A 26,221-nucleotide genomic window follows, 5' to 3' on the forward strand; every position below is an offset into this window, starting at 1 on the left:
CATCGGTTCCACTGGGAGGCCTTGAGGAAGTTGGGTTGATGCTTCACAAATCAGAGAATAGAAGAGGCGGGGTGGGGATGCGCTCCTGGCCAGCAGAGCCTTGGAGATGCTCGGTGTCTGCAAAGGCCCAACTACAGCCTCTTTCGATGTCCCTTCCACGCTCCCCACACCCAGAGGAAAAGTTTGTCTGCACTGGAGCTTACCCAGACTGCGGCAAGTGTCCCATTGTTCTGAGGAACAGCCCGGCCTCTCTCGCGCTGGGGTCAAGGGAGAGCGCCTAACTGCACAGACAGCCGGGTCTCGCTCCGTCCACTCCACACGAAGAACCCTCACTCCCGCGTCCCACTCCAGAGCAGTTGCTGTGTCAGAGTGAGACAGGGAGGGCCCAGAAGGAGGAGGGCGTATTCTGCAAAAAGGGGGAATCTCCGATTTTCTTTTCCTGGACTAAATAAGACTTTTTAAGTTAGTTTGTTTCTCAAAGTGCAGGAACTGGGGGCTCCAGCATCGCCGGCTCTGAGCACCGGGCCCTCTTCTGCACGCCCCTCTTTGACCAGAACGCTGTGCCCCCAGGGCCCTGCCCCACTCGGGCTACAGCCCCCAGGACCCTGAGGATGGGCTTGTCAAGCTCCAGGGAAAGCCAACTCGCCGTGATGTGGAAGGAACCTGAATTTCACATCCAGCTCATCCCCTGGCCTGCACTTTGCTCCGATCGATTGAATCATGGGGTTGGTGCGTGTGCTCAGCCTTGCCCACTCGCCGCTGCCCCCAGGCACAATGGGCCTCCGCCCACCACGCAGGCACCAGCACCAGCTCCCTCCTCTGAGCTGGGGTGCAGCCCCCAGACCCGCTTGGGCCCAGCCAGCCTGATCGTCCCCCCAGCTCACTCTGCACCAGCCCCTGAGCACGCCTCCATTCCACTTCCAGAGAGTTAAAAATAATGCATTAATTGAAACACAATAAAGGAGCAGTATTTTCAAGTTTTTCTAAGGTGCTTAAAGCACTTCAAATAGCACTACCTTACGTACAGTCCCGGCCCGGCGTGGCAACTGGAATATTCGGGAGGGGGCACAGGCCCCTCTTTCTTTCAACTGCAGGGAGCCCTGGCCTGCATGATAAAGTCTCTGGGAAAATATTTAGATAAGACCCGGGCAGCTTTGCCCCTCAAACATTTGAGAGACTATTTGTTTGGTGATGGAAGCTTGGCCGGGGGTTGCGGGGGGGGGGGGGGGGGTGGCGGTGGGTCTAGATTGTCCTTTAAAAACTTAAGTTGGTTTTAACTGAAGCATCTACCATTCTGGAGAAAGTGAAGGGGGAACGGGAGGTGTGCCCCGGGCAGGGGGTAGCTGACGTTATCCGGAGCAACGTGCCTCCTCTCTCCCTCTCACCTTTGTCTCAGTAAAGATGTTTTTCTCTCTTAACTAGAAGCCTTCAGGTAAAAATAAAGCAGCCACAGAAAAAAAAAATTAGTCTTTTTTAGGGTTAAACATCAGAAGACAAGCCTGTGCTGCTTTGGCCAATCAGATACGCCCCTGCCAGCTATAATATAGTACTGAAGACAGCCTCTCGCACAAGCTCTCAGGCTTGCTACCATTTAAAATCAGACTCTTTTTGTCTTTTGATTGCTGTCTTGAGCCCCAACTCCGATGTGTTCCGTTATCAGCGGCCAGCAGCCTGCCGTTCCAGCCCCCGTCTGGGTGGGGATCGGTGGCGAGTCCCCCGCAGCGGCGGCGGGCAAGGTTATATAGGAAGAGAAAGAGCGAGAGGCAGAGAGCGAGGGCGCCAGCAGCCAGCCGGAGCGAGCGAGGGAGGGAGAGCGCACGGGCACACACACTCGCACACCCGCACCCTCGCGCACTCAGACCTGCTCGGGCCAGCCTTGAGGTCCCCGGGCTCCATGGACGAGATGCTACTGCTGGCGAGATGTCTGCTGGTGGTGCTGGTCTCCTCACTGCTGATGTGCTCGGGGCTGGCGTGCGGACCCGGCCGGGGATTTGGGAAGAGGCGGAACCCAAAAAAACTGACCCCTTTAGCCTACAAGCAGTTCATCCCCAACGTGGCTGAGAAGACCCTAGGGGCCAGTGGAAGATATGAAGGGAAGATCACCAGAAACTCGGAGCGATTTAAGGAACTCACCCCCAATTACAACCCTGACATCATATTTAAGGATGAAGAAAACACTGGAGCGGACCGGCTGATGACTCAGGTAGAAACCCAGCACGGGGCGTGGAATGTGTTGCTTCCAAGGGGTTATGTGTAACCATGCCGTTCAGTCTGTTTGCTCTTCAGGCAGGTAGAAAGCCGATTTTGCCCTCTCCTTCCCCACCCACCTGCCGGCCTACCACCCCTTCCTCTTCCTGGAGGGGAATGGAGGTGAAGGGTCCAGCCGGAGAAGTTTAGGCTGGAGGGTGGGCATAAGGACACTAGGAGATGTGGTCCTTGCATGGCCCTGATTTGATCTGTCCTGCTGGGATGGCCTTCCCATCCTGCCTCAGCTCTGGCTTGCAATTTGGGGAGACCTTCACTTTGGGGGCATCCGTCCTTTCCAAGTTGGGAGTGGGAATGGAGGGAGGGGGCAAGCATCCCCCCCCATAAACATAGAGTGGCGTCCAGATCACTGTACAAGTGTAGCCTCGGCACTTACACGTTTCCCTTCTCCTCTGTGTTTTTCTTTCCCACCACTGCTACCCGCCCCCGCTGCCCCCCACCAAAGACCCTCAACTGGAAAAGCCAGGAGGCCGGGCTGACAAAAGGTCGGGGCTCCAGAGGCGGCTGGGCTAGTCCCTGACCGTATCACATAGCTCCACTGCGATTCCATCGCTGGCACTTGTGCCCATCAGAGTGTGAATGTATCGATATTTCTTTAAGGATGCCCTCTTATTCTCCCGAGCCCGCGGTACTTGAGGGGAGGGACTTAGAACTTACTGGCATTGCATCACGCTAGTTTTCAACCTGCTTGCATAGGAAATTAGGAGCGACTAGATATTAGCGGGAGGGGGGCTGGAAAGAAGAACCAAAGCAAAGCACGCATTCCTCTCTCCCTCTCTGCCTCCGTTTGAGACTTCTGGCTGCCAATCTGCCCGTCAATGGCAGACTTTCTGCAACTCCAGGCACGTATAACTGAAGCTAGAAATGGCTTTCCTGGCAAATATAGGTCAACATCTTTTTTATTGCCCTATTAAAATATTCAAGTCCTACCTTTAGGGCCAGGAGCGCACCGCAGCTGACGGAGCGGCGCTGGCGGGGCGCAAGTGCAGGGGAGGCTGGGGGTGGGAGGGACCGAGGAGACACCTCCCGGCCGCTCCGCTCCCCAGCCCGATGCCCGGCCTTGCTGCGGAGCCGAGGAAGGCCAGGGGCATGCGGGGTAGCGGGCTCCAGCTGACGGACGGAGGCGGAGAGGGAGGGGAGGAGAGGGTCCTCGTCCCCGGCTCGCTCGCATCTGCTCCCGACCACCTTAAATCTGGACCGCGAGTGTGGACGCGCGCGCCTGTGCCCGAGAGCAGCGCGAGCCGCAATTAACTCTGCGCAGGCCGCGGGGTGCCCTGCGCGTGCGGCCGGCTGCGGGCGCTTCTCTAGCTCGTCTGGGGCTCCGACCCCCTGGTCACCCTCGGTCCTGGCGGGAGGGCAGGGGCCTTCCCGGGATCCCTCGGCACCGGGGAGAGGGGCGCGAGGCCAGAGAAAGCGGCGGGGGCGGGGACGCCGCAGGTCCCCGAGCCGGAGGGCTCAGCGGCCGCCGCGGTCCGCGCCGGGCCGACGCGGGAGGAAGCGGGTCCCGGCCCGCGCCCTGCCCGGGGCCCCGGGCCTCGCCGCCCCGCCTACAAGTGCGAGCGCGCGGAGCCGCGCACCCGGGCAGACGCATCTCGGCTCCACTTACTCCCGGGTTATCGATCTCGCGGCTCGGGTTTCAGTGCGCGCGGGGCTGGGCTGCGGCCGCCCGCCGGCCCCTCCACGCGCCCGAGCGCGGGCTCGGCCAGGGCTCCCGGCGGCGCTCCGACGGCCCGGCTGCCGAGGCGGCGCGGGCGGGCCCGGCGGGCCCGGGCGGGAGGGAGAAGCCGGTTCCAGGGCGGAGGCGCCTCGCGGCCATGGGCGCCCGGCCCGAGCCCCCCGCCGGGTCCCTCGCCCCGCCGCCCCCGGCCGCCCCGCCGGGACCTACAGCCGCGCGGCCCGGCGCCCGGCCGCTCTGGCCGCAGCGTGCGCTGGCAGCCTTTGAACTTCTGACCTTCTGTCAACTTCCCTCAGACGAACGAAACGAAAACAAATACTTTTTTCCCTGGGCAGTGGCTATTCCCGTTCCCAGCACAAAAGGAGGGGGGAGGGGCAGCCGACGTCGGAGTGGGGTGGGGAGAGCCAGGCCAGGCGTGTACCACGGGCCCCAAAAACGTGCCCTAAAAACCTGGAGGCTGGGAAGGGGGGGTGGCCTGAAAGGCGCCCCCTGCTTTACCCCTTCCCCGTCCTTCCTGCGTCCCCGGTCCTAAGAGTTAAAGTGGGGAAGGCGGGGGACCTGGGAGGTGAGGGCAGGGCCCGGGGAAGGGGAAGCGGCAACGCCTCCCGGGCTCCTGGGGCACCTGCTCCCCCCCCTCCGGTCCCCCACTTAAGATAACCACCTAGACTCTGCTCTCGGGTGCGTGTCCCTCCTCCCCCGTCTCTGCGTGTCTCTGTCTCCCTAATGTGACTGCCGCCCAAGTCCCTCAACCATGGCAAGATCGTCCCCAGTGGAACTTTCAGAGCAGTTCAGGAACGCATGAGCCCCTGGTTAATATTAACTCCGAGAGGGGGAAGCGCAGACAGACACGCTCTCACCGCAGGCCGCGGTGCCGAGGGGCTCCGAGGGGGCAGGAGGCCGCGAGGGGCCGGCCTGCGGGCTGCGCGGGGGACCGGCCCGAGGCGCCACGTTGGGCAGATTTCCGGGTGCGTGGCGGCCCCGGGGAGCGGCGCTCAGGTGTGGGTTTGAAGGGAGGGGCCTGGTTTTCCGGAGGGGGGAAGGAGGATTGGCGAGAGGTGTGTGAGGGGACCCTTCTGAAGTCGGGACACCCTCTCCCCCGCGCTGGGGAAGCCCGTGGGTGTCGGCGGTGACAGTCCCTGCTCGGCTCCCGGGCGCGGAGCGGCTGCGCAGACTGGGGAGGTGGCGCGGGAGCTCGGGCGTGGGGAACAACTTGGCCTCCGCCGACACAAAGCCGGGCCCGTCGGCCCCTCTGGGCTTCACGGTGGCTGCACAGAGACGGGGTTGATTCGCGGCACACGACCCAGTGAATTGATAACCGGCCCGGGCTTCCCGGCTCTGCCCGCGACGATCCCGCCCGGCCGGGGCGCAGAGACTCTTGCAGCCGCGGGCCGAGGCCGCGTTGCGCCTGGCGGAGCCCGGGCCTGCCTCGGCCCTGGGTTCCTCGCCTGGGGTCTCCACCTCTTGTCCGAGTGGCGCAGCTCAGAACGCTGGGGGATGGTACACGTGCTCCCCTTCCTGCCCTCCCCCTCGCCAGCGGTCCCGGGGGAAGCCACTGAAAGCTTCATCTGCCCCCCGAAAGCAGGGAGCTGGGCTGCGATGGGGGCTCGGGAAGCGAGTGTCTGCGTGTGCGCGTCGGTGGTGTGCGCCTGCGCAGCCGGTTCCACATCCCGGCTCTAAACTGACCCTGGTTTACTGATTGATTTTCATGTAAAACGCATTCAATCCTCAAAATGACCTCACTCAAACTCTGTCCTTCTGACTTTTTTTTTTTTTTAAGAAAACTGTTGGCGGGCCTAGAAACCTGCAAGCGCTGACCTGTTACCAGGACCGCCCCCTAGCCTTCTGCCCTCCCTCCTTCCACCACGCGCGCGCGCGCGCGCGCGCACACACACACACACTTGCTGTATGTCTAACTCTACAACCATATACTGGTTTTTACTGCTGCCAACTACACAGGTCTTTTCCCGTCGCGCAATCGGTCGCATCCCCTTAAAACGCGGCAGCGGCCTTGCAGCAGCCCTCCGCCTCCCGCGCGCTCTGTACGAAAGAGTTCCCCCAGGCTATAATTGGGTCCTTGCTGGGGCCGGCTGGTCATCTCGGTAACCGGGGTCCCCGCCCGGATATCAGCCCTACCCTCTGCAGAAGTCAACTTGAAATTGTCCCCTGTCCCTCCTGAGTCTGCCTCTCTGGGGGACGCCCCCATCGTGATTTTGTCACCACCTCCCCTTTTTTCAACCCCGCACCAGCCGCAGTATGAACGCCCAGCGAGTTACCGTGCACACAGACACGCACGTGATTCAACTCTTTCTTGCATCCTCGTCTGAATGGGACCCGAGAATTATATGGGAACTCCCACAGCTTTACCCTGGCTTGAGTCCCGCCTATTCACTGCTTCTTTACTCCTACTGGCAGCTTCCTTGTGGGAGGTGGGGGGAACCCCAAGGGCGGTTTCCAGAAGAAGCCTCCCTAAGGCAAGAGCTCAGAGGCCCCAGGCCTTTCTGGCTCCCCTCCCCCTCCCCTCCCCTCCCCCCCTCCACCTCTTAAGTTGGCTCTTCAAACTTGCAGGACACCATTCTGCGCCGGCCAAGAAAACAAGAGGGGGGGAGGGGACAGGTTAAGGAAAACAAGGGACACAATCAGACCACAGAAAAGCCGGGAGAAAAGAGTTCCACGGGGAAAAGGAATGTTGCTGTCCAGATAAAGAATGTTTGTCATCCGGCCCTGGTCTTATTGAAAATTATAACTCACCTGGTTGCCTTTCACTTCTGGTTCCCCCACCCCTTCAGCTGCTATCAGGGTCCCGCCACCCTCTCTACCTTTGGCTTAATTCTCACCTCAGATAGGCGCAGGGCAGAGATAAGGCAAGGCTTTTAACTCTGTAAGAAGTAGACCGTGTATTTTTCTTTCTACAGCTAAGTTGCACCCGGGGCCTCTCTCCCGCCTCCTGAGAGGGAGTTTGTCCAGGGAGTTGGGTGGAGCCTTGCACAGGTGCGGAGTGATGGGGCCACAGAAGAGGGCAGGGGCGTGGAGGGCATCGTGGAGGAGGACGCGGGCCATAGCCTAGGGTGCTCCTGGAGGCTTCTGCAGCCACTGTCCAAAACCACACAGTTTACTTATTTCGAAGACAGACATTTCATCTGCCTCTCAGGCCGTGACGGGGGCTCTGCTATTTCAGGTGTGGAGAAAGGCGCTCAAGTCGCCTCCGAGAGGACGTGCCTCCTCCTACGATGCCACCCCCTCCTCCCTAGCCGAGCTCCCCCTCTCCGGAACAGGCCGGCCCATTCCAGGCCTGGCCTTGTCTCCCTACTTCTGCGCACAGCCCGCATCCTGGGGGGCTGGGCAGAGCAGCCCAGGGGTAGGGTTGGGGCAGGCCCGGACGCTCACGGGCGCTGGGTGCCCCCTTCTCTCCACAGCGGTGCAAGGACAAGTTGAACGCCTTAGCCATCTCCGTGATGAACCAGTGGCCAGGAGTGAAGCTGCGGGTGACAGAGGGCTGGGACGAGGACGGCCACCACTCAGAGGAGTCGCTGCACTACGAGGGCCGTGCGGTGGACATCACCACCTCGGACCGCGACCGCAGCAAGTACGGCATGCTGGCACGCCTGGCCGTGGAGGCCGGCTTCGACTGGGTCTACTACGAGTCCAAAGCGCACATCCACTGCTCGGTGAAAGCAGGTGAGGGGGCGGGCCCACCCATGCCGACAGCACCCCCCCAGCAGCTCCAGATCTGCGCCCCAAAGCCCGGTTCACGGGAAGGAGGAAAGTGGGGAGGAGGGGGGCAGACAGGGAGGGGACTGGGTGATGACTGGTGTTTCTGTGGCGGGAATAGTCCCCGTGAGGCCTGTCCCGGTCCCCAGCCGGGAGCTGTCCCTACCTTTGAGGCCACAGAGGCCCACGTTCTCTGAGCCCAGATGCAGAGGGCATCTGGCTTCTCGAGCCTTCCCCCACCCCTGTTTCCGGAGTCCCCGCTGCAGGTGGCAGAGACAGGGAGGAAAGATGGTGGGGCGGGGGGGGACTGTCCTGGTGAGAGACTGCAGCCCTGCCCAGTCGGCCAGCTCTGGCCCAGAGCCTCTGTCTCAGTAGAGCTTAAGAATGAACTACTCACCACTCGCCACCGGCCCGCACTCGGCACAGGAGGTTCTGCCCGGGGTGGAAGCCTGTGGATTCTGAACTAACTTAGCTCACTCGGCCTTTGGGAAGAGGCCTGATGGGAGGTAATAAAGCCGGTAGTTACCACTTCCAACATCTGGAGGCCGCAAAGCCCAGAAGCATCCGTCCTTATTAGGAAACAGCTGGGCTGCCCTGAGCCACAGGCAGGGCCAGGAAAGCCAAGCCTGCAGCTGGAGCCCCCCGCCCTGCTGCGTGAGGCTGACTTCCCTGGGCCTGCAACGCCACACGCTGTTGCTGGCGAGGAACAGCTCCGGAAGGAAGGCGCGCGCGCGCACAGGCCCCAGCTCCACTGAAGCAGGTCTCTCCAACTCTCGGCAGAAGCCGGCGCATTTAGCAAGACAGTTCACAGTGAATTTCGGAGGAACTGCGCCTCCCCCCGCCCCCAGTTTCGCCTGTTTGTCACCTAAACTGTATTTTAATAGCGTATGTTAGTAGAAAAACACTTTCGAGGTGTCGAGGCACACTTTGGAGGTAAGGAAAAGAGTGGCCTCCTCTAACAACAGAAAGAAAAGGTGTGGAAGCCTGGGGAGAAGGTCTGGGCTTAGGGCCCGGGAAAGGGTCTCAGACGCCGGCAGGGCGGGGAGGCGCGCCCCGACTTCGCGGGGCTCCTAAATGGCGGCGCGCCGCGCCGCGCCGCCGGCTCCGGGCCACCCCTGTCCGCGGGGTCCCCCTGGCGGGGGTCCCTCGAGGTCTCCTCGCAAAAGAGCAGCGGTCGTCCGGCCCGGGACCCCGCCGGGGGAGCCGGGCCCGGCGCGCAGAGCCGCTCATTGGCATTCCGCGCACAAGGGCCGGGCGCGGGGCGGTGCGTGTCAAGCAGGGTCGTGCGACTCGACGCCTCGGGCTCGCCTGCGTCCCGGGCGCATTCCGGGCGGCAATGTCGGGCCTCCAAAGGCCGGCCCCGCACTTCATGCCGGAGAAAACGATGAGAAGATTAAAAGCCCTCAGTAATTCCAGCAGGAAGATTCTTTCTCGCGATCTCTATTTGCAAAAAGCAGGATCCCGGAGATTGGAATGCAAAGAAGACGGGGACGTCCCCGCCCCTCCTCCACGGCCCCCTGCGCGCCGCCCGACTCCGATTATTGTCCTCGGGACAGTGAGCCTCAGAGAGCGACAGAGGCCGGAGAAAGCGGGTAGTCAAGGGGCCTTGAGAACCCGGCGCTTCCAGAGCTCGGAGCAGGCCCCGCCATTTAAAATTCAAATACATCTCGAGTGCTTGGAAGAGAGGCCTGGCTGTGCAAACAGTGCTTGTGAGGCCCGGGCTTCTGGAGAGCCCGCGTGTGAATCGCCGGGGGTGCGGCGGGGGGGTTGCACCTGAGCAAATAGGGAGGGGGCGGCCCAGAGCTGGAGAGAGAGGGAGCCGGGAAGGGGTGGGGGGATGGAAGGAGCCCCTCTTCCAAGAGCGCCTCCCATTTGTTGCAGAAATTACAATGACAATGGCGAGCCCTTTATTGGATTTTAATTAGAAGATCCACACAAGCCCCGGATTTTCACACCTCGGCCAATTCTCTGGAATGTTTGTCCAGTTGCTACAACTACTACAGCTATTTTTCAGCCCCGCCCTCGCCCCCAACCGGCCGACACCAACCAGCCGACACCAAGGCTCCCCGCTGGGCGCTGGGGGCGGGCGGGTGGGGCGCGGGGAGCGGCCGAGGGTCCCCGCCGCGCAGCCCTGGTGCGGAGCGCACGAGGGGGCGCCGCGCCCCGCGCCGGAGGCGGGAGCAAAGGAGGGTGCGCCCCGGCGCCCGGGTGAGCTCAAGGAGGCTTCCTGAGGAATCCAAGTGGAGAACAAATACCCTCTGAATTCGTGGCGAGGTTGGGTGTGTGCTGAGCCGGCGGGGGAGGGGGAGGGGCGGGGGAGGGGGGAGGCGAAAGGGAAGGAGTGTAACCGGCCTCCCGCCGGAGACGCCAATCGACCTTTGTCACCGCCAGTCCAATCCTAAGAGAGTCGTTAAGGAATGCGTCTGCATCTGAATTTGGTCACCGAGGCGGTGGGGATGGGGAGAGGGAGGTCCGCGCGGGACCAGCCCGGCACCTCTCCCCGGAGCCACGCGCTTCCTCGGTCTGGGCGCGCGGGACACCAAGCGTGCGCCCCCCCTTCCCAGTCGCGTCTTCCTCTCGGGACTCACCGCCCTGTCTCCTCTTCTCTCCCTTCTCTCCCCCCGCAGAGAACTCGGTGGCGGCCAAATCGGGCGGCTGCTTCCCGGGCTCGGCCACGGTGCACCTGGAGCAGGGCGGCACCAAGCTGGTGAAGGACCTGCGCCCCGGAGACCGCGTGCTGGCGGCCGACGACGAGGGCCGGCTGCTCTACAGCGACTTCCTCACCTTCCTGGACCGCGACCACGGCGCCAAGAAGGTCTTCTACGCGATTGAGACCCGGGAGCCTCGCGAGCGTCTGCTGCTCACCGCCGCGCACCTGCTCTTTGTCGCGCCGCACAACGGCTCGGCCGGCCGGGAGCCCGAGGCGCTGTCGGGCGCCGGGCGGCCGCCTGGGGGCGCGCCGGAGCGCCGGGCGCTCTTCGCCAGCAGCGTGCGCCCTGGCCAGCACGTGTACGTGGTGGCCGAGCGCGGCGGGGATCGGCGGCTCCTGCCGGCCGCCGTGCACAGCGTGACGCTGCGCGAGGAGAGCACGGGCGCGTACGCGCCGCTGACGGCTCAGGGCACCATCCTCATCAACCGGGTGCTGGCGTCGTGCTACGCGGTCATAGAGGAGCACAACTGGGCGCACCGAGCCTTCGCGCCCTACCGCCTGGCGCACGCGCTCCTGGCCGCGCTGGCGCCCTCGCGCACGGACCGCGGCGGGGGCGGGGGCGGCGGCCGCGTGCCCCCGGCCGCGCCAGGTGCGCCGGCTGCGCCAGGTGCGACCGACGCGCCAGGCGCCTCGGGCATCCACTGGTACTCGCAGCTGCTCTACCAAATAGGCACCTGGCTGTTGGACAGCGAGGCCTTGCACCCGCTGGGCATGGCGGTCAAGTCCAGCTGAAGGCCAGGGGGCCGGGGAGGGCACCGGGAAGGGGCGGGGCGGGGCGGGCGGGGGGAGGGGCGAGATACCGCAAATGACACACGGAAAAAGCGCACGAAATGAGACTTTAATTATAATAATAATTAATAATAATAATAAAAAGTAGGACAGTCCAAAGTAGACTATAAGGAATCAAAGACCCCGAGAAATTCTGTTGTTGTGTTTAGTTTATATATATATATATTTTTGAATTTTTTGATTCCTGTTTAATTTTGGTTATTTTTTCACCTCTCCTGGCTATTTATTTGTTTGGTATGAATAGATGTTTTAAAATAATATGAACCGGACCTTCAAGAGCCTTAAATAGTTTGTTTCTTGGATAATTTATTATCATGTGAGCTGTACTCACAGGGGGAAAGATTATTTTGTGAAGCCAAGCGACCCGCTCAGAGTCTATTTTTCTACACGTCCCTCGTCCTGACTTTCAGAAAGCAAAATTCTGTCCTCTCCATTCCTCGTTTGCAACGCTCCTGCTTTTCAGCAAGTGTAAACTAAAACATGCTTCATGGGGGTCCACAAATTATATTTTTATACACAGAATTGTAAATTAGATTTTTGAGAGATCAATACTTAACTGAATTACATTTCATTTTTGAAATAGTGTAAAATATGAAAATATATTATTTTAATTTAACTAGTTTCCAATGTAACAGCCATCTCCTGTTTCGTCTTCTGGGTTGAATATTTGCTTTGTCATCACCATTTCGGCCACATGCTTGGAAGTCAAGACTGTTACACACTCACACACACACATACACTTTTTTTTTCTTGGGCAAACTGGAAGAACTCTGTTATTTTTAACTTCAAAGAATTTATTAGAAAATAATATTTTTTAAAAGCGCACATAGTGATCCCACAAGGATGGAGCCTGTAGTTTGTACAGAGAAAAACAAAGGATGTTTTTGCATTAAGAAATTGAGAAATAACTGCTGTAAATTTACTAAAATGTATTTTTGAATATTTTGTAATAGTTTTATAGAAATAAAATGTACCACGCACAGCCTGGTTAGTATATAATAACTAAGAATTCCTGTTGCAGCCCTTTTTCTTTCCTTTTTTTTGGCTTCTTTGTTTGGGAAACCTAGTGCTGACAGGAGTTCCCAGTATTATATTTAGATGTGTTGCTTATACTGTGAATTCAGATCCACTTACGTAGGTAACCGAATCGACTTGTTTGTTTTCGTCACTGGAGAAACCTCAGCTCTGTTTGTATTTATTGTGTGAAAGCCTCTCTACTCAAAGGATGGCGGTGCCGTGCTGGGTGCCCTTCTGCCCTCACCTCCCCCAGCTTAACCAGCACAGCCTCAGCGGCTGCCTGGAGGAGGTGGCCTGGGGCAGTCACCCAGAACTTCCTCCCCAGGCCCCGCGTCATTGGTGGCCGACTTTGTTCCCTCCACTTGGTTGACCCAGGTTGGGGTGCACTGTCCCCCTGGCCTTGCAGGGAGGAGATCCTAACTGCTTTCTGAAGTCCTGGGGTGCCCTTTTCAGAAGGGTCCCCAAGGAGAGGGCCAGGTGTTGACGGTCTGCAGGAGGATGTGTTCCCTGCCTGCTCTGTGCGGACCCGGCCTTCCCTCCTCTCCCGTCACACCCACTAGAGCCTCAGGGTGCCGGGGTCCTCGGGCCACGCTGGTGTCTCCAAGTTGTCTGTCTTGAGTGGTTGTCAGGTGAGGACGTTTGTCCCTAGGTCGTGGTCCTCCTTCTGCGGGCGCCCTGGAGCCAGTGCCCTGTGTCAGCAGGGCCGGGGAGACAGGTCCTCCGTGCCTGGTGCTGTGTCATAGGCTCAGCCGCCCCGGGCGGTCACTCTGAGGGCTTTGGTTTAGTGAAGGCTGCTGTCCCGCTCTGCGCTCTGGGCCCAAATGCCTCTGAGGCTGAGCTTTGGGAAGGTGGGCCGTGTGGCCTCAGGGCCTCTCAGAAGATTAAACAAGGCGGGCCTGGGTTTAGGGGAACAGAATTGAACTCGACGGCCTCGGGCCAGTCTCGGTCCCACCTGGTCAGGGTCTGGAGAAGCTGCTTCTGAGGCTAGGGCTCAGGTCCCTGGGGGGGGTTTCTGTGCTGAGGTCTGGTGAGATGTGGCCCTCCAAGAGGCCGGGGGCCCCGATGGGTGGTGCTGGGGCCAGAGCTCACCCTCCGGGCAGGAGTGGTCCCTGGTCCTCCTTGGTCTCCTAGGTGGTCAGCAGGGTTACGATCCCTGGTAAGGTTGGTGGTTTCTGTTCTGATGACTGTCCAGGTCTGAGTGTTAAGTCAAACCAGGAGCACGCAGCACACCAGCAGCTCTGGCCAGACTGAGCCCCGGACTAGTTAGCGGTCAGAGAGGGAGGTCAGGTGTTGGCCTGGCCCGAAGGTCCCTGGCAGCGCCCCCTCCTGGCCGGGCAAGGTTGTGGCACCCTCGCCTGTTTCCCCCCCTCCCTCCCCACCTTTTAAGACCCTTCGCAGCTTTATAGTGAGAATTCTCTTTTTCACGTCCGCCGCGTAGAGAAAGGAAGTGCAGGGCATCGGGCAGGTGCAGCACTGCTGCCGGACGAGGGCCCGCTTCTCCATCTTCAGGGTTGACAGGACCAAGAGTTTGTGCCAAGCGTGTGCGTGGTGTTGCCGCCGGCTTCCCTCGTGACTAATTGCATATCTATTCCTGTCAAACACGCGTACCAGAATGTACTTGAAACTGTTATCTTTGTGCTCTGTTTGAATAATTAAAGAAGTTACAGAGACTTTGTGCCGCGTCTGTTCTGTGGCAAAATTCCCGTCCCATCCTGTCATCTGCAACTCCCGCTTTCTTCCACCAGGTTGTCCCAAATATGTGAAAGAAGAAGTGTCATTGAGTGCACACTGCGGATCCATCAGGGGTGGTGATGGGCTCTTGCGTGTGGGACAAAGCACGAGGCCCGTCCATCTGAGGAAGCTGCCGGCACGCGGCAGCGTGTGTGGCAGGGAGGGAGGCAGCCCCATCCTCTCCTGGTGGAGACCCTTTGCTGTCAGCATCACATCCACATGGGAAATACTGGGCTGACATGCAAAGAATGCCGGCTGGTTGCAAGATTTGGCAAGAAAGCACCAAAGTGCCTGCCTGTGAGCCAGCTCCAGGGCTGGGGGGCGGCGGGAAGCATCTGGGTGCCCCAGTGACGCAGAAAAGTGGCCGGTCTATCCTTGTGAAAGAACCATCCACTCAAGGGGGCTGAGACGTCCAGGGAAGTGACCTTCATAGTTTCTTATTGGCCAACCATGGCCCCAGGGACAAATCTGGACAGCGGCCCGTTTTTATACAGCCCACAAGCTGAGATCGGGTTTTACATTTTAAATGGTTGAAAATAAAACAGCTAAAGAAGAATATTCCATATGTGAAAATTCTATAAAATCTGTAACTCAGCTTCCATCAGCAAGTTTCTCTTGGAATCTTACTCCCCCCCACCCCACCCCCAGGCTGGCTCATTCCTCTGCCTGCTGTCCCCGGGGGGGCCTTCAGGCTCCCACGGCTCCGGAGAAGCTGCATCAGGGACCACGCAGCCCACAGAGTCTGAAGTATGTACCATCCGGGTCTTTACAGAGAACGTTCGCCAACCCCCATCTAGGATCTCATGGAAACCCAGCCCGCTGTGGTGGGGCTGGAACGTAGTGGGGTGAGGCCAGCACACCACACTCTCTATTGGAATTCAAAGGTGGCTCACATGGCTACTTGCTGGGGTAACAAATCCAGCAAGACCTGGTGGTGTGGCAGGTGAACCTATGCTAGCCTGGAGGTAAACAGGACCTGGTGGTGTGACAGGTGAACCTATGCTAGCCTGGAGGTAAACAGGAGACACCCACCTGTAAAGACCCACAAGCGGGCCGGGGCCAGAAGCCGTGCAGGCTTCATCCCAACCTGGTGAAAATCGCCCCCGGGGGGAAAGGAAGCCCGTGTTTGGAGGTAACCTTCTTGGCTTTTCTCGGCTGAGCCTGATTTTCTCAAAGGAAGAAGAAACTGACAGTAATTCACGTTCTATAAACAAGCTCTGGGCCCACCAAGAAGACAGGGAAACTGCATGAGGGTGGCGTTTTCAATGGGTGTCTTTGGTTTTCAGGATGAGGGCAGCTATGCTTCCAGAAGGGGGAAACTGGTTTAAATAAGAGGCTCAAGAAATCTGAAATGATAAATTCGAAGAAATATTATGCCGAAAACCCAAGGATTTCCCCCGTACAACTGAACCGGTTCCTGGGTGGAAACTTCCACGTCCCAGGCGAGGGCCTGGGTGTTTGCTTCCAGGGGAAGGTGATGCCCTTTCTGCTGGACGCCAAGCCTCATCCCAGTCGGGAAAGTCCCTTTCTCCAGACACCCCCCCCCCCCCCACACACACACACACACAGAAAGGCTCAAGGCTTCCCTTTCTGAGCCTCGCAACCAAAAGGCAGCAAAACAAACCCGGTGTCTTTGGAAGGAGCTTTGGGCCCCGGGTCCCTGTGTCTGTCAAGTCATCAGAATCCCAGCCGAAACCCTCCAGCCAGACCCAACAGGCAGGCCACACATGGGCCAAGAAAGCAGGAGCCTGGGCAGAGACGTGGGCGTGGAAGGGGGGCTGTTTCAGAAAGAGCCCCAAAGCGTTGGCATCAGCACGGGACCGCCAGGTGGAGCTGGACCTGAGCGCTCCCCCTGCTGCTGGTGGTGTTACTCCGTGGCCTATGTGGGAGGGCACAGCCAACCTTCCCGAGCCCGGGGCTCTGCGGGTCAGTGCCCCATCGCTGCCAGCATCGGGCGGACGCGCTCCGGCTGGCCCGGCCGGCCCCGTCTCTTGCCTTCCCGGGACGGCGCCCGCCCTCCCGAGCCTGCAGCCGCTCCGCTTCTCGCTGGGACTTCCGGGCAGCCTCCTTCCCCTCGACGCTGCCCCGGGCAGCAGAAGCGCCAAGTGCAGGAGGCGGCTGGGAGCAGAGGGCTGGGCTGCGGACTTGCTGGCTCAGGGTGGCACCATGCCTCTGGTTCAGCCTGCTCGCCGAGAAATTTTCCCGGGATCCAGCATCACGGAGAGGAAGCCGGGCTGGCAGGAGAAACTCCCCTGAGTGGAGTCCGAGCGCCCTCTGCTGGTCACGGTGGGAAAGTCGGGCCTCGCGCCCAGACGGGGGCCGCCAGCGCGGGTTGATCAACACAAAATACCAAAAGTACCTTCAAAAAGAGGGCAATGGCGGCAGGGCAAGCCCTCAGAGAGGGGTGACGTGTGGGGTCAGAGCCGACAGCACCGCCTTGTCCTGCATCCCCTCCCCACCAGTTGAAGCCCAGCCATCAAACCTGCCCCCCTGCACCAGGCTGGGTCAGTGCTCTAAAGCATCACTTCTTTATTCTGGCCAGTAGTCAAAGAAGGAAGAAGTAAACGATGACTGTGCTGGGAAAACTGAAGCCTAGAAACGTGCGCTGAGTAGGGCGGCAGGGCACCCTCGAGACTTCCTCTCCCTTAACTGGGCCTGAGGATCCCCGGGCTGGGAGGCCCCGCATCGGGGCCCAGCTGCAGCCCTTTCCGAGCTGAGGGGTGTGGCCAGGGGTGCGACTTGGCGAGTCCTCCTCCCGAGGGTCGGGGTGGCAGCGTCCGGAGGTTCCTGGACCTGTGGACCGTCACTTGGCTTCCGTGGCCTGGAAACAGCTTCCCACATCTTGGGGTGAGTGGATGACCTGTGAGAGGCTCTTAGGAAGGACAGGGCCACACACGTGGACAGTATCATGGTGGCCTCTCCTTTACCAAGAGGGAACCGATGGGCTCCCCACTCCCCAGCCCTCTGACTGGGGGGTTAACTCCGCCAGGCCTCCATTCCACCCCAGGGCAGATGAGACAGGGCACCCTGAGGTTCCTTTAAGCTCAGAAATACCCCGGATCTAAGGCTGGATCACTCCTCTGCCCCGTACTCAGGCCTCACCTGGATTCAGATGAGACTCTGATGGAGTCTGTCTACACACACGGAAAAAGATGACCTTACAGTCTTTGAAAATTCTAGATGAAGGCATCTGAGTCTCTGTGAACCGATGTTTGGGGTCAGCTACAGTGGAGCGCTGATGCTGACACCAGCTGTGTCCTGAGCAACAAAGCACGGGGCGGGGGTGGGGGGGGCGTGGCTCTTCCCTCGAGCGGCCTTCACGGGGGACCCGTCCCTGTGCTGGACGCCATCCTCAGTGGGAAAGAACCCAGCATCTGCCCCGCTCCGGTGCCCTCTGCAGCAACACCTGGGGACCAGAGACACTGTAGGAGAAATGCCCCCTCCCTAAAAGCCAGGGCTGGCTGTGGCGGGAGCAGAGTTGTGCGGAGGGCGACTGGGGACGGGGAGGAGAGATCCCTCTCTGTCCTCATCCACTGTAGGCCAGAAAGCACTTTCCTCCCAGCCCCTCCCAGACAGAGCCCAGGCCGCCCAGATGCAGACCCCAGCGCAGCCGCTGCTGTGGGGAAAGCACCCCTTTCAGCTCTTTTCCTCTTTTTCAAGGAAGAAGTTGAAGAAAAAAGTAAAAACCTAATAGACCAACGCTGATCGAACGTCCAGAACCCCTTCCCTGTTGGAGCTCCTCTGCGTTACGACCGGCCCGCCCACGGAGAGGAGCCGCATCTGCCCCAACTTCGGCCACGCGGCACCACAGCCATGCTGCCTGCCGCGCACGCTGCCTTCTCCCTCCCCCCTCCCCCGTTTATTCGCATCCAGGGGTCCACGACCTGGGGACGGCCTGCGGGAGAGGCTTTCAAGTGACCGCCCTAAACCCCAGGGCCGAGCCAAGAACCAGACAGAGCGTGCGGAGGGCGGCCCCTGCAGACGGCACCAAGCTTGGGTCCCACTGCAGCCCCAGACCCCCCACCTGCCCTCCTGGCCACCAGCCCACCCACGGAGGGCAGAGGAAGGTGAGCACCGGGGGTGAGAAGGAAAAGGGGAAACTGAGGCAGCCCGGGGGGTCTCAGCCGCCAGCCCCCATGGTCCAAGGTGCATCTGAGGAGCCTGCCCACCCTCAGCAGAGAAGCCCCGACACCCCTGGTCGGCAAGGAGGCTGAGCCGGGAAGGAGCGGCCCGGGGAGACTCAGCCCAGCCACGCCCATCACAGTGGACCGTCACTTGGCTTCCGTGGCCTGGAAACAACCTGTGAGGAGCTTCGTGGATACGTATCGATTCGTTGCATTCTCTGTGTTTCCCTCGTTCCATGGAAGGAGCGCACTTTTGTCGTGGGGGGAGAGTGAAGTGATTTCTAAATGCCAGGAGCTCAGATCCCGCCCGTGCGGTCAGGCCACCCTCTGCCCTGCAGCCCCTCGCTCCCCGGCCGCGTGGCACTCGGGGGCGGGGCAGGACGGCCTGTTTCATCCCTTCCCAGTTCCTTGACTTAAAGCGACCCCGGTGGCCCTCACGCGGGCCTCTATCTCGGGGTCCCCGGATGCCAGCGCCCTCCCCGCCGCTCCGAGCTATTTATAGGCAGTGCTCCGCGTCGGTCCTGAACACGAGGTGTTCAGTCCAAAAAGAACCTTTTTAGGTCAAGGAAATGAGTTTAAAAATACTTTGCCTGCGAGTGAGCCAGCGGGAGGGCGCAGCCTTCCCGTCCTCAGGCTCCTCCAGGAGGACCCTCTGAGCGCACCGGGCGCCCTCCTGCCAGCTGTGACCTCCAGTCCCCAGGGAAGACGCCCCAGGGCAGACAGACCCCCCCCCCCCACCCCGACCAAGTCCAACTCCAGGAGCGGCAGGGCCCCCGCTGCTTCCCCCTCCCACCCCGGAAGGTGCAGACAGGTAGGTGAGCACATGAGCTTCTGGATTAAGTGCTTGAGGGTGTGGCTGGGTGTGCAAGTGTACGCAAGTATACCGCGGGAGTTGTGAGGGTGCGCGCACACGCGTGTGCGTGAGCGGCGGAGTCGGGGAGGAGTGCGCAGGCGCCGGGCCGCAGAGCGAGGACCAGACTGGCTGAGTAAGAACGTGCCTTCTGAGTCCAAGGGCACCCGGATGGGGGGAGCGCGAGCTAAAGGCGCCTGTCTTCCTGCCCAGAGAGGTGGCTTGGGCTAGAAATGCTAGGCCCCTGGGGAGGAAAGCCTTTCTGTCACTTCTTCAGTATCGACTCCTCCTCTAAGGATGGGTCTTGAGAGGAACGGAACAGGCAGGTGATGGGGTCCTGGGACAGGCCACGCGGGGACCATGGGGCCGCCGGAGGGGCAGGCGGAGGACAGAGCTGAGGGGCCGGAGAGGAGAGGGGAGGGGGGCCCCGGGGAGGCTGTGAGCTCCCTTTCCCCAGCCCCGCCCTCCCCTCTGCTCCTGAGCCCTCGGTTAATACGATTTCATACCCTCAACCAGGACAGGGGCGATTTCCCAAACTTGCGGCAGCAACGTGCCAAGCCGTGTGGCCCTGGCCCAAACCGGGCTGTAGTCGACGTCACCGTTCACAGCACACAGGGGCTGTTGTGCACTGGTCAATACGTGTGTGTGTATCTGTGGTACATGTACGCAACATAACGCACATCACACAGGCCCAGCACTTACACGCGTTCGGTAACTGGCAGCCGTTACACCTATCCAATCGAAGCTGCCTAACTTACCAGTGGGAGGCACCACTGGAAGTTTTCACGCACCACGGTCCTTCCTCGATGGCCGTTTTCTGCAACATCAAGGCGCTGCAGCCGTCTGACGATGCCCTCGAGATGAACAACAAGACGTGCGCGACTGCATCTGAGTGCCTCCTGGCTGATGGCGAGTGTCAGACACACCTCGTCTCAGAGATGCCGAGGGTGAAAAAGAGGAGTATCTTACAGTCAACGTACCACAATGCAGTGTAGACTTCTTCTCTAGAGAACTTTATATTTGTTTCGCAAAGAATAAGGGCCATAATGCCATATTTTATAAAAATCAATATGGATATTTACATACATATATTAAAAAATATGTTTTTTCCTGAAGCCTGGGGCTTACAAGATGACGGGATCGTCACCATGAAATCCAGGAGGGGGATGTGGAAGGTGAGGACCAGAGGTCACTGATGTCCAGGTGTGACCTGAGGGCCTTTCATCCTCCGAGATTCCCCACCAGGATTCCCAGGAAGCAGCCACTTTCCACTGAAGGGCTGACAGCTTTGCTTGATCTCTGGGCCTCATGCCACGTTGGTTTCTGGGCCCCAACCAGGGGAAGACGTCTTGCAGCTGAGGGTGGCAGGGACCCAGCTCAGGCTCCGTGCCTCCTGCCCGGGCCGTGCTCTCCCGTGGCCACGCGCCCCCCTCCATGCCGTGTCCCAGGTGGTCACCGCGCCCCGCCAACTCCTGCACAGGTCGTAACACCTGAATTCCAAGGAGCGCCTGCAGCCGGTCACTCCCATTTGAAACGTTTACAGTTTCTCTTCAAACAGAAGGGTTTCCTCACGGCACACTCAGCCCCCGTCAGCAGACTGAACGAGAGGCTTTCCCAGTGTGCCGGGCAGCCAGGGATGCCGGGCCCTGCGGACGGGAGCACTGAATCTGCGGTCCTCGCGGCCCCCGTGGGAGCAGGTGCGGGGCAGGATCAGGGCCCAGATGGCCCTCCTCCAAGAGGAGCTCATGTGGTACCATCTGGGGACAAGTTCTACTCGTTCACTTATGAACTGAGCACCTTTTGAGTGACAAGCACAATTCTGGGCCCTCTGGATACAGCAGGGAAAGAAAAAAAAAAACAGGAAATATTTCCTCCCTTTCTAGAATTTACTTACTTATAGAGTGAAGGGAGGCATGAGATCAACAAAACATACAAAATGTAGTAAGTTATTAGGTTATATTACCCAACAGGATAGGAGCTCTGCTTCCAACCAGGACAGAACGACCACAACCCAACTGGTTCTGCCCCTGTACCAGGCATGAAATGGAGTGAAATGTACACAGCATCTCTGCCAGGTGCTGGACCACAGGCACACAGGGCTGTCATCACACATAGCCGGCTTTCTGCCTGGAGGAACCTTCCAGACCTCAGTGCAGGGCCGTGGACCCCGAGTGCAGCACACCAGTTCAGCTGAGCCAAGCAGACTGGAATTTGTGGTGCAGGGTCCTGGGGAGGACGAAGCAGAGGAGGAACTCAAGACACTTGCAGGGGGTCCCCGTGAGTCCTGGCTTTCTACTAAGCTGCACGTGTTCTGGGCATGACACCGTGGGGCTTGGCAGGAATCAGCCACGAACCGTGAGCTACGCAGACTGCAGAGGACTCAGTGCTCAGAGAGGAGGTGCTCTGACCAGACACAGCAGAAACATCACTGAACATCCTGGACAATCAATCTGCAACTCCAGCCCCAGGAGCCCTGAGCAAGGGCCCCCCAAGATGGACCAAACCAAGCTGAAACGACACCTCAAAGGCTCGTGCCAACCCTCCATGAGATTGGCTGCCTTCCAGAACAAAAATGAACATTCTTTACATCAGGACAACAAATTCCAGATTCCCAAAATGATGTGTCCAAAATGTCCAATATACAATCCAAAATTACTGGACATTCTAAGAAGGAAGAGACCAGGGTGAAAACTCCCAGGAGAATAAAGTAGTATAAGGAGAGAGAAAATAATGGTAGCAAGGGAACGGGGAGATTATTTAGAGAGTGGTCGCTTTGACAGAGAGCAAAGGCCTCGGAGAGTGTGCACAGAGAAGGCCAGGAAAACATCCAGGGGCAGACCATCCTAGGGCGAGGACACAGCCAGTAGAATCCTGCTTGGCTTATCAAGAAAGGGCAGGGCAGAGAGTGTTGCTTGGGCCGACTGAGCGGAAGGGTGTGAGACGAGCTAGTATGATGGGGGTCAGGGGACCCAAGGCCCGGAAGGCTGTTGTGGGGATTTTGATTTTAGCCCGAGTAAGATGAGAAATCACCGGAGCATTCCCAGCAGAGGAGTGATGTCACCTGACTTACATCTTAAGTAAGATGCTTCCAGCTGATGTTTGGTAACAGACAGTAGAGAGTGGATGCAGGGAAATCAGTCTCGAGACCAGGCCGGCCTTCCAGGTGACAGGTTGGTGGCTTTGACTGGGGTAGCAGCTGTGGAGCCAGAAGTGGTGAGATTCCAGATACACTTGGAGGACAGGGCTTGCTGAGTGTGGGTGGTGCGTTAGGGAGGAAGGGGAGGCAAGGATGGCTCCAAACTCTGGGGCCTGAGCATCCTTAAGAAAGGAGCTGCTGGGCTTCCCTGGTGGCGCAGTGGTTGAGAGTCCGCCTGCCGATGCAGGGGACACGGGTTCGTGCCCCAGTCCGGGAGGATCCCACGTGCCGCGGAGCGGCTGGGCCCGTGAGCCAAGGCCACTGGGCCTGCGCATCCGGAGCCTGTGCTCCGCAACGGGAGAGGCCACAGCAGTGAGAGGCCCGCGTACCGCAAAAAAAAAAAAAAAAGAAAGGAGCTGCCATTTCCTGAGATGGGGAGAGAAGGGAAGAGATCAAGAGCTCAGCTGGATTCGGTGTGAGCTGCGTACTGAACACCTCAGGAGGAATGAAGGTTCGAGTCTGGGGTTCAGGAGAAAGTCCACAGGAGGATGGGAAAGTCCATGGGACTCAGCGGCCTGCTGCTGGCTCTTTAAAGGTACCGAATTGCCTGAGGTCATGTAGGGAGTGTATGGACTGAGAAAGGGGGAGGTCTAAGGGCTCCGACCTTTAGCCGACAGCAAGTGAGGAGGACCCCACCTGGAGACCGAGAAGCAGGTTCCAGTGAGGCAGGATGAAAACGAAGAGAAGGCGGTGTCCTGGACACCAGGGCAAGTCAACTGCTTTACACACGCCGATGGACTGAGGAGTCCTGAGGCTTGATCCTTGAATTTGGTGACATGGGCACCAGGAACATTCTTAGCAAGAGAAGTTTTGGGGGAACGTTGGGTTCGAAAGCCAGACTGGTGTGGACTCAAGAGAGAATTTTTAAAAGAGAATATGGAGGCAGCAAGAAAAGATAACTCTTTCAGTGAGTTTTACCAAAAGGGGGAAAGAAGTACGCACTGGTCACCAAACGTGGTTATGCGGTCAAGGGAGGATTGTTTTCTTAAATGGAGGATATTGCTGCATGTTTGTTGCTAACAGGAAAGGTCCAGTACAGAAGGAAAAATCCAGGGGTGAGAAGAGACACCTGCAGGTGCCGGGTCCTTCAGTGAGGGGGGCGGGAGGCAGTGCAGCCGGGATGCTGGCTTTGCACAGGAGCAAGGATGCTCGCCTACTGTAGCAGGGGCCGGTGGTTCACGCAGGGCACCCGAAGGCATGTTGGGGGTTTCGTGGTGAGGGGATGTGGGAGTTCTCTTCTGAGCGCTCCTGTCGTAGTAAGGAAATGGGAGCGGGGAAGAGGCTGCTAACACTGAAGAGAGGAGGAGATGTGAAAATGCTCCCGTGAGAGTGACTGACCTGATCGGGAGATACGGTAGGGTTTCCCGGCTACACGTGGGGCTCACCTTTGAGGTCTGCAGCTGTGAATTCAGAGTAGGCCAGGCAGTGTGGCTGCCTGTTTTTCCAGCCGTGGTCACAGCTGGGGTGCGAGGCAAGTGTCCTGGAGGACTGGGGTCTTGCCCAGGGAGCATCAAAGCAGGAAGAGAACAAAAGCAAGGGAGTCGAAAGAGCTCAAGGAGCTGGCTCCCAGCAGCAGCCAGAAAAAACCGACGTCAGGTGACAAGCTGTCAGAAGAGGCGGGGCTGAGGCGTGGGGATCCCGGCGGCGTGGGACTCGCTAGTCGGGGCGCCCGCGGATCTGGAGTCCAGGAGGTGTCCACACAGGCCACGGGGGATACTTTCTGGCCATGACCCGGTGGCCGACAAGGGGTGGATGGGGGCAGCTGAGGGCGCAGAGGAAGGCAAGCGACCGAGTCTCCATCTAATACCATGCTGTGGGAATGACATTTCCTAAGAGTAACGACCAAAAAAATGGGGAGAGAAACCGGGACGGCATGACACCGGGGAGCGTGGGGGCGTGGGGGGATGTGTGTGACCATGGGGGAGGGTGGTGACCCTGGGGAGATGGCATCCACAGTGGGCAGTGGGTGGTAGAGTCCCACCTCTGGTTCGTCCAAGGATTCAGGCCTCAGGCAAGTACCCCTGAGGAGAGAGGGGTTCCCGGTCACGCAGACCTGAGCACCCGACGTGCAGCCGCCTTTCCTGGCCCACCGGCTCAGGAAGGAAGGAGGGCTGGGACCTGCATCGCGGAGGACGCAGGACACACGCCGGGCGGGCGCAGGGCGGGTAGGGTCCCCGGGCGGTGCCGACCCGGCTGTGCCGCGACCTGCACCCTTGGGGCAGCTGCAGGGTGCTCCCCGGCCAGTGCTCAGCGCTCACGGCTGGAAGCTGTAGGGGCAGGGCCTCCCCGTGGTCGCGTAGCCCTCAGAGCCCACCGCCCGGTCGCCGCGAGCCACGACCGCCCGAGGACACCTGCCGACCAGGCCGCCAGCGCAGGGGCCGCCATGGGGGCTCGGGCCCAGGGAGGCGCTGTCCTCCGGCCAAACCTCTGCTCTTCTCCTCCCCACGCCCACCCTGGTCCCTAGGCCAGGCTCAGACGTCTCACCTCAAGGCGGGGGGGGATCCATCCGCGAGGGTCCCTGACATGTCCTGCCCCCCTTTATCACCCAGGCACAAGTGTGGACGCAGGTTAGGGAGAGGTACTTGGTGGGAGGCTCAAGGTTTATTTTCTGGTTTGGATCTAACTTAAACCTCTCTGCCTCTCACCCCATCTATAGGCGACACCTCAAGTGGAGCGAGGAGACGTTATTTTTGAGCATATGAAGCTGAAAAACTGCTGTGCTCACCACTTCTTTAAATCTGGAAGCCACGCCTCAAGCTGCAGACACGTTACTTCCTGTGCTTCTCTTTCTTGGAGCCACAATTCCTAAGCGCTGTGCTTGCCTAGAGAACTCTTTCACGACCTATTTTTCTCCTCAGACTTATAAATAATTTCCTTCAAAATATGGAAATACACTGCTGAGTAACAGAGCCTATCAGATGAGAGCTGGGCGAGAACTGTGGGGACAGCTGCAGCCTTCCAACAGGCGTCATGCGAGCGCACAGAGTACCTCCCCGCCTCCCGAGCCTGCAAGGAGGCTCCCGCCTGCCGGAGACACACGCTCTCTCCTCCAGCCCTTGCAGGGATACTCGCCCAGGCCTCTCCAAGCCGGGCGGGGGTACAGAGGGCTGGCGACCTGAAAGCACCTTTCAAAGGAGCTCCATTCATAAGGAATCCCCCCAGTTGCGAGAAACCCACTTTCGACCTGACATCTCCAGGTGTGGAGTCCATCTTCCTGAGATCCCATCACTCAACGCAAAGGTCAGCCTTTTAGAAAAAGAATGACTTATCCATGGAATATGGGTTAAAATAGAAGAAAAATGGCTTTGACTTTATTCACTAGGTATTTTCCGATTCTGATTGAGCTGTAAAAATTCCACTAAATCCGATCTGAGAAGTTGATTAGATGTGCTGGCCTCTGTGACACATCACTTCCTTCTGTTTCCCCAAACCAGCTTTCTTTCTCACCAGCTCCCGTCCTTACCTGAGACCTGGGATCCTTCTCCTCAGCCTTCCCGTGGGTGCCGGGGACAGCAGAGCTAAGCTACGGCTTACCTTGAAAAGTCAGCCTCATTTCTGTCAGTGAGGCAGCGGGTGTGTGTGGATGGAGCCCAGGTTCCTGGCCTGTACAGCATGCCAGGAGGTGGGAGGGGCGAACCTCTGGTTTTCTCCTCCTCAAGCTTTTCCTTTAACAATGTTTGGTTTGTGTGTGGGGGGCGGGGGGGGGGGGGGGAAACCTTTATTTTTTTTAATATTTTCTAAATAGACCGTGAATTATGAGCAATCTGTAGCAGCGTGAAAAGCTCTGAGGATGCCTGAAGTGGGAAGTGGACACAGCAGCGCCAGCGCATATGCGGCTTCTCAGACAGGCCGTGTGCACGTGACAGAAACAGAAGGCGCCGGGCAACGGCGGTGGAAAGGCATGGGCGACGGATTTTCCCCACTTTCAGTGTCACGATTCGTGCTGGAGTACAGATCTCCTTTGAAAACCTGTACAGATTATTCGTGATGTTTTAAAAAATTAAAGAAGAGAATATAAGTCTCCCACTTCCAACAAACAAAACACACAAGGACGCTGTCTGCTTGGTCGGTTCAGACTCGTGAGACCGTGGACCGAGGAAGGCCGTCCCTGACCCTCCCTGAATCAGACACGTTCAAGGCCAAGCGCTGACCAGAG

General features: G+C 59.1%; 1 protein-coding gene across 1 annotated transcript; it reads left to right on the top strand.

Annotated features, from left to right (window-relative positions):
- The first annotated feature begins 1,881 nt into the window (after positions 1 to 1,881).
- On the top strand, positions 1,882 to 11,090 carry SHH (sonic hedgehog signaling molecule). Its single transcript, XM_032643202.1, has 3 exons — positions 1,882 to 2,203; positions 7,354 to 7,615; positions 10,276 to 11,090. The coding sequence occupies exons 1-3, from the start codon at positions 1,895 to 1,897 to the stop codon at positions 11,088 to 11,090; spliced, it is 1,386 nt and encodes a 461-aa protein (XP_032499093.1). The 5' UTR covers positions 1,882 to 1,894.
- Positions 11,091 to 26,221: the final 15,131 nt, after the last annotated feature.

Source organism: Phocoena sinus, chromosome 9 (assembly GCF_008692025.1).
Source record: "Phocoena sinus isolate mPhoSin1 chromosome 9, mPhoSin1.pri, whole genome shotgun sequence".
Taxonomy (NCBI): Eukaryota; Metazoa; Chordata; class Mammalia; order Artiodactyla; family Phocoenidae; genus Phocoena; species Phocoena sinus.